The sequence below is a fragment of the Tetrahymena thermophila genome, assembly GCF_000189635.1.
Source record: "Tetrahymena thermophila SB210 genomic scaffold scf_8254820, whole genome shotgun sequence".
Lineage (NCBI taxonomy): Eukaryota > Ciliophora > Oligohymenophorea > Hymenostomatida > Tetrahymenidae > Tetrahymena > Tetrahymena thermophila.
The window spans coordinates 252,911-260,811 of record NW_002476575.1 but is presented as its reverse complement, the minus strand read 5'-3'; the positions used below and the strand labels follow the sequence as shown (position 1 = coordinate 260,811).

The following is a 7,901-nucleotide window of genomic DNA, read 5'->3' as shown; positions in this document are numbered from 1 at the left end:
AAAGCAACTTCAAAACTCAAAAACAACACTTACTCTTTACAAGCTAAAATAGCATTTAAATGAAATTAATAAAAATAACCAAAAAAACAATTGCAAATAAATTAATTTAAAAAATAAAAATTTAAGCCATTTCTGCATAATCTTAATTCATCTTCTATATAAAAATCACTCGTACAAGCATTTTTTAGCAATTAAAATAAAAAATAATTTCAAAACTCTATATTTATTCAATTGTTCCTTAACAATACTAAAAAAATATATTTAATTAATTAATTTCTTGCAAAATTTAACAAGAGATAAAAGAATTATTTATAGCAAAACTATTATTTATTTAATATGTATGTTTTTGACTAAACAACTCTATTTTGTTCATCTAAAAAATAATTCAGCTAAATATAAAAATTTCTAATATAATTTAAACAAATAATATTTTTATAAAATATCATCAAATATTTTGCAGAAAAAAATTTTAATTTTCATCAATAAGCTAACTATCATAAAATTGCAAATATGCCTTAAATGCTTAAATAAGTTATTAAATTGAAAAATCTATGATAAATGTATTTATCTTTTGCTAACATAATACATTAAACCTAAAAATATAATAAATTAATATAAACTAATTCCTGAATAAAATTTATTATCATGTATTTAAAATATTAATTAATTATTCATATATTATAAATTTAAATTGATTATTTTTTTATTTATCATTTGATTTAAGAAAGATAACCATTTTAGAGTTTTTAAAAAATAATTATTTTCTTTCTAATTTACTTTTATTCATATAAATTGATGAATTAAATTATTAATTTTTTATCTAATTTATTTATTTTCTCATAAACATAACGAATTAAACTTAAAATATTGATTAATATTTTTTTGATTAATGAATTCATTCTAAGCATATATTAAATTATTCGATTAGGCTGATCTTAAAGAAATAAAATGAATACTTTTTTATTTTATAAATATTAAGATGATATTAACTCAATCTTAATTTAAGATTCATAATGAAAATAAATACCTCTGACAAATAAATGCTTTAATTCTTATGATTAAATAAATAATTTGAATTTTTATTTTAGTTTGAAATTTAATTGATATTCCCCATTTAATCAATCTATTTCAATTTGCAAATAAGAAGTTAGGGAAAAACAAAGAAAATAATTAACAAATTGATTTATTGATTTTTCTTTTAGAAAAGAACTTTTCATATAACAATTTTAATTAAAAAAAAAATCAGCTTAGCTGAAAAAATAAGCATCAAAAGGGAAATGAGATATCTTCGTCTGGATGGAAGAAGTATAATTGATGAAAAATCTTCTATGAGAGCAAATGATTAGGTCCTTGATAGAGAATAAAGAAGTGGTTTAGGCGCCTAATCTCTTTTAATCCACGTCCAATACTACCAAGTTTTTTAAAGTGAAAAGTGCTCTTATAGAAGAAAAAGTCATTAGAAAGATCCAATTCCTAGGAAGATTATTTTGTCCATTTTAAAAACGCTTAAAAATTAAACTAAATCATTAAGCAGAGGATGGGAAAAAAACAAACCTCTTATTGTTTGAAGTACTTCTTAGTAAATGCTATACTTAAAGGATTATGAAGCCCGTTCATAGTCTTGGCGGTATAGTATAAGAAAAGAAACTACGAATGACTGTAAGAGATAAAGAAAAATTATTACTTACCGCATTAAAATTTAGTGCTGGTACTATGTCACTATAATCCTACTGCGATTCTCTCTCCAAATAAATAATTTTAATTTTAAATATATAAAAAGTATTTTTTAAACTTTAGATAAGCCCTCCGATGATTTTAACAAAAGCCCTCCATTAATTTTTAGTTAATTTTAAAAGCCCTCCAAATTTTAATTTAAATAAATAATTTTGAAAATAAAAATCATAAAAATAAAAAATGAATTAATTAAAAAACAAATAAATAAATGAATAAATAAATAAAAAACTAGAAGCACACAAAACACACACACACATAAAACTAAGCAAAGCACATAAAAATAAGCAATAACATAGAAGCAAAAAACTAAAATAAAAAACAAAAAATAAAAGAAAATACATAAAATCAAATATACATCCAACAACAAAAAATAAAAAATAGTTTGCTTGAAGGGGATATCCTGCATTTTTTTTTTAATTTTATAAATTAATTAATAATTTTTAGCATGAATTATTTATTTTCAAAAGTTAAATTTTGTTTTCTCAATTGTCTGATTTTGGTTGTAACAAAAAAAATTATGTGTTTTTGAAAGAAGAAATAAATGTTCCAAATGAAAGAATAAAATTTTAATACTGATTAATAAAATCAAAGATAAGTGATTGAAGTAAAGCATTATATGATTTAATCGACCAAGAACTCAAATCATTTTGAAATTTTACAAAATATTTAAAACCTTAATTAAATTTACTTAACAAGATAAATTGAATATATTATTATAAATCTAATTTATTTTTAAAAATTAAAATAATAGAAATTAATTTGATAAATATTTAATTCTCTAATAAAAAAGTAAATAATAGATATTTATATTTATTTTAAAATATATTTGTTTGATTAATCGCTATTCATCTATCTATCTACTAACCATCCTTTTTTTAATAGTGATTTTTAAAAATTTGAATTTGAAAACCTTTTTATAGATTGGTTGAAAATTGTATTCAAATCTTAACTCTACTCAAAAATTACTTTATTAATTTATTGATTTATTTAATTACTTAGTATTTTATATTCTAAAATTATGAATGAAAAATAAATTCAATCTAAAATAATAAACAAACATTTTGTTTACCATAAAATATATTTTTTAAATTGTGAATAAAATGAATAAATAAATTTTTAATTACTTCTTATAAATTATTATACCAAAATATTTTTATAATTTAAAATATTTCTCATATTTAAAATGTTGGGCAAAAAATAAAGTCTAAAGTAATTAAAGTGTTTAATTTTTAAATAATAATAAATTTAAATAAATATTTTAATCTAATTTATTCTAGTTATTTTAAAATGAATTTTTACAAAATTTACTGATTAATTTCATTTTTTTAAATAATTATTTTACTTTTTTAAGCAATAAAAAATATAAAAGATTTACAATTCGTTTATATATGGGATATATATTTTAAAATTTTAAGCAAGGATATAACATATTTAAATTAAATTATAAGCTTGAATATATACTTGAATTAAATTATTTAGTTAGTTTATTTGTTAGTCATGGCACTAGAATAATGAGTTAATAATAACTAAATATATTTGTTTAAAATGCGCAATAAATTAAAATAGCAGTTTTTTTTTTAAAAAATATCAATTTGAAGACTTTTTTTACATGTACAAAGCATTTACAATTAATAAGAAATAATAGAACTAAACATATAAAAAATAGAAAATGCTATTTATTTATTATTGAATATGTTTGTGTATGCATAAGAGTATATTTGTTTGCATAGATGTAATAGGATATGAAGATCCAGAAAAATTAAATAAAAAAATTATGAAATATTTAAAGAAATAGAGTTTAAATTTAGCAAATGAAGTATTTTATGAAATAAATAAAATCTAGGTAAATTAGGCAAACAAATATTTAGAAATAATATTCTATATATATCTAGCTTAATTCCAGCTAAAAGAGTTGACTTTAATAAGCAATTAAAAACTAAACAAAATCAAACAATATAATTGATAAAAAACTAGATATTTCAATATAAATAAGTAAGCTTGAATCATATAAATAAATAAAAAATTATGAAAACTCTCTCTTTTATCTTATCCTTTATATATATACTCTATATAGCCATCCCATTTAACGCCTATCCAATCCTCAATGGAGCTGACCTATAGAATGTTGCTTTAATACCTCTTGGTTACAATAACTGTATTAAAAATTACCCAAGAGCTTGCTGTTTTCAAGGATAAGCTACTCTAACTACTAAATATGATGATTAATCAATAAAGAGTTTTACCTTGAAGGGAAATTAAATTGGTTAAAATTGTCCAAACGAGTTAGTATTTTTACCTATAAGTGATAACCTTAACTAGATTATTATGAACAAATTTTATATAAGAACTGATTATGATCAGCTAACATCTTTTTTGTTTTATACTGGTTCTAGAAGTCAAGAAATCTAAGGATAAACCAAGTATGACTACCAATTTAGCCTTCATTTACATTCTTAGCCTAGGGCAAGCAATGTTTTCTAAGATTTTATGCTTAAAAATACTGATTTACCTATTGAGGAATAACAAAGTTAGTCCTTTTCTGATATCATATGTTCCTATTTTGTTTTATTTTTATTAGCTATTCAAATGGCTATATGAAATAAATATCTTTAATGAATTTATATTAATAAGAATATATACTCACTCACATTCATACATAATTCATTGATATATTTATAAATATGTTAAACCAATAAATTATTACTAATTATGCATCATAAAATACTATCAATATCACCTTTAATTAATTCAGTTATGTTACTTCTAGTAAATTTTATTCATATTTCAAATTGAATTAAGTAACTCTATAACTAACTAACTAATTTAGTTACCTATAATAACTTTTCTTTGTTTATTTATTTGCTTAGTCAATTTGTATATTAAATTTGAACACCAGTCCATAATATATACCTATATTTAGTAAATCTAAAAATAGAACTATTTATAATTGATTTTTTGATGAAAAGTTTTAGCCAAATTCAATTTTAAAAAAATAATAAGCACGTAAGAAATCTAAATATAATTATCAAATACAAAGCTATTAATTTTCAAAAAGTATAAGAAAACCATTATTTATTACTTTAAATTTTATTTAGTAATACCTGAATATTTTTAATATTATCTATAAAAGAATTTATTATCTCAATTTCGCACACAAACACAGCACTAGAGAAAAATAAAAATTTGCTAAATTTATGTTTATTTGATTGTAAAAATGTATGTTGTTTTATTTCATTTTTATAGAAAACTTCAAAAAGAAATTTTAATACATTGAACCTATTACATAAAAAATTAATATAAAATTAATTTAACCAAAAAATTAATATTTTTGGTATTATTATTGAATGTTGATAAATAATATCTATCTTCTTTGAATACAAACTAATTTATTAAAGCAGCAATTTGAAAAATATAATTTATGGATTAGCATAAAGATTTTATTCATAGAAAGTTAGCTGAGTTGTCGGACTTGAAGTAGAAGAAGAAAAAGAATCCAATTTACAATGAAAATTAAGACGAAGACATCATAAGAGCAAAAATTAACAGAGTTTTAAATGGCCCTAAGCATATAGTCAATATAATTATGATTATTATTAATATTTTTGGACTTGCTTTGTGCGCTTGCCAAATCTATAATAGATGTCTTAATCTTGATTATATCATTTTAATCATTTATTTTGTTTTGGCATGTGGGCCTCAAATTTATCTTTTAATAAATAAAAGATTCCCTTCAAAATTAATTGGATTATCATACTTAATGTATAGCATTTTCTATCTTGCAGGAGCTGTTATAATCATCCTCTTTTTTGTATAAGGTATTGAAAGTATCATATGCTAATATGAAGTATGCCACTAATATTATGGTGGTTCTTGGATTAAAAATAATTACAGAGAAAGCGAAAGTCTTTGTTACTAAAATCCTTCTAAATAAAATCTAAAATAAAGAATACTTGATATACTGACAGAGTATTAAAATTATCCTTAAGTGTAATAATACTAAGTAAAATTAAATTATTTATTTATTTGTAATTTAGTTTTTAAAAATGTTTTAATGATTAAAAATTATTTTACTGTTTATTTATTTATCTAAAAATAGCTTGATGATATAGCCTTGATACAATTTACAAGCTTTTATGTTTTCTTTAATGTACTAATTATTACAAAGCTAATCTATTCAGCATACTTGATCATTTGCTATATAATGATATTGACATACAAAAAAAAACACAAACAAATATTTAAAAAGATGAAAAAAGATATTAACAAAAATAATCTTAAATATAACTTTCCTTAGTATTGAAATAAAACAAATAATTATTAATTATTATCTATTCTAAATAATCTCTTTCATATTAAGAGAGCCTCTTTATTATTCAAATGTTTTGATTATATTGATTTCTAAAAGAATCATATTATTTTGATTGATTACCTTGATCACTCACTTATATTAACTTTTTAGTGATAGCTATTTATAAAAATTAAGCTTAATTTTATATACTCGAAAGTAAAGATTTTGCAAAAAAAAAATTCAGATTTTATATTGAAGATTGCAGTGTATTTTTGGTGTAAAATTGAATTTAAAATAAATCTAATATTTGCTTATTTATTTATTTTTATATAAGATTCTATAAATCTATTTACATATTTTAAATTAATATTGTCGACATATATTAAATATTGAGGAATCTTCCTTATTAGCTTGCTTAAAAATTATTTTTATTTTAATAATTCATTTATTAGCCTATTTATATGTCTATATTTTTAGTCAATCTCTTTCTAATAAAGTTTTAATTGCTTAAATAACTGAAATAGTGAATGTCTAGATTTTTATTAAAATGAATAAAAAATTTAGAGTTAAATTAATAAATAAAACAAAATAATTATGAATGATAAAATTGATTAATAAAATTTTTTAGCCTGTTTATCAAATGTAAATTAAATTGAAGAAAAATTAGGAATAATAAATAAATTTAAATATTTACTTATTTATTTAAAAACAAATATATGCCACAAATAAGTATGAACAATTTATCTATTATTAATTCTTCAATCCTTCCATATATTTAGTTTAATAAAATACTCTTTTTTTATATCTAATAAATAATACACTTAAAGAAAAAGAAAATTGATTGATCAACGATCAAATTCAATTCACACATTAACTTATTAATTATAAATAGTAAATTAAATTTATTTAGTATAAGTTGAATCAATAATATAAATCATTAAAAATAAGTTTAAGTTTTAAGATAAAAGGTTTATTAAGCAAAGTAAAATATTTAGGTTCTTTAAAAGGGTAACAATTTGACATTAGGCTCATCAGTTTCTCTATTAGTAAGTACACTATATGTATTAATTTAGCAAGCAAAGGTTTGCTTAGTTATTTAGGAAAAATTTTTTATCAGAAAATGTATTAGATAAAATTTAAGCGAGAGCATAGAAATAAAAAACAAACATCTAATTATTAGTATCACTTTTATTTTATATGAAGGATTTTAAATGCTTTAAACTTACTTATTCAATAAAGAGGAAAGAAATTATAAGTTTTTTCTTAATTACACTTTTTAGTTCATAAAAGTATTCTTGAGATAAGATATAGTTGTTTATTATTTTCTTTAAAATAACACATTCCTTAAAAGTAGGATATTATATATCAAGATATAAAGCAAAATTCATATCCTTTAAGTATTTTTGAGGTTTTTTAATCTATCTTATAAACCGAAAACAAGATGAAGAATTAATAGAAATTTTGAGTTATTTGTTATTGTTTATTCATTTATAAATTAAATTTAAATTTTTATATTTATCCAATAAACTCATATTTTTGAAGTAGTTTTTCAATACAATTTAAGTTTATTATTATAGTTAAAACCAAGTAATATTAGCAAAATTAATGAGTAAAATAAAAATTTTTGCAGCTTCGTTGTGACAATTTAAAATGCTAAGATACTTATAAAATTTAAATTCTTTTATTTAATTTCAAATAATAGAAAAAAAATACATTTTCATTGATATGATTAATATTACTTTTTTAATTAATTAAAATCTAAAAAATAATTTTATGGATTGATTATGCTATTTTCTTTTATTGGATTTAAAAAATGTAGTAATTTTGAAAGAGTAAGAAAATTTCTTATAGCTTCAAATGAAATTTTAGTTAGTATTAT

At 19.5% G+C, this 7,901-nt stretch overlaps 3 protein-coding genes across 3 annotated transcripts; all 3 read left to right on the top strand. All coding sequences in view use genetic code 6, as the record gives it.

Annotated features, from left to right (window-relative positions):
* Positions 1–1,338: 1,338 nt before the first annotated feature.
* TTHERM_00701230 (hypothetical protein) lies at positions 1,339–1,890 on the top strand (the record flags this gene model as incomplete). The annotated part of the gene is made up of 1 exon (XM_971742.3): positions 1,339–1,890. One exon carries the CDS (start codon positions 1,339–1,341, stop codon positions 1,888–1,890), a length of 552 nt encoding a protein of 183 aa, XP_976835.3.
* Positions 1,891–3,759: 1,869 nt separating this feature from the next.
* TTHERM_00701220 (transmembrane protein, putative) lies at positions 3,760–4,332 on the top strand (the record flags this gene model as incomplete). Its single annotated transcript, XM_971741.1, has 1 exon — positions 3,760–4,332. One exon carries the CDS (start codon positions 3,760–3,762, stop codon positions 4,330–4,332), a length of 573 nt encoding a protein of 190 aa, XP_976834.1.
* An 820-nt stretch (positions 4,333–5,152) lies between these two features.
* On the top strand, positions 5,153–6,034 carry TTHERM_00701210 (transmembrane protein, putative; the record flags this gene model as incomplete). The annotated part of the gene is made up of 2 exons (XM_971740.2): positions 5,153–5,734; positions 5,831–6,034. The coding sequence occupies 2 exons, from the start codon at positions 5,153–5,155 to the stop codon at positions 6,032–6,034; spliced, it is 786 nt and encodes a 261-aa protein (XP_976833.2).
* Positions 6,035–7,901: the final 1,867 nt, after the last annotated feature.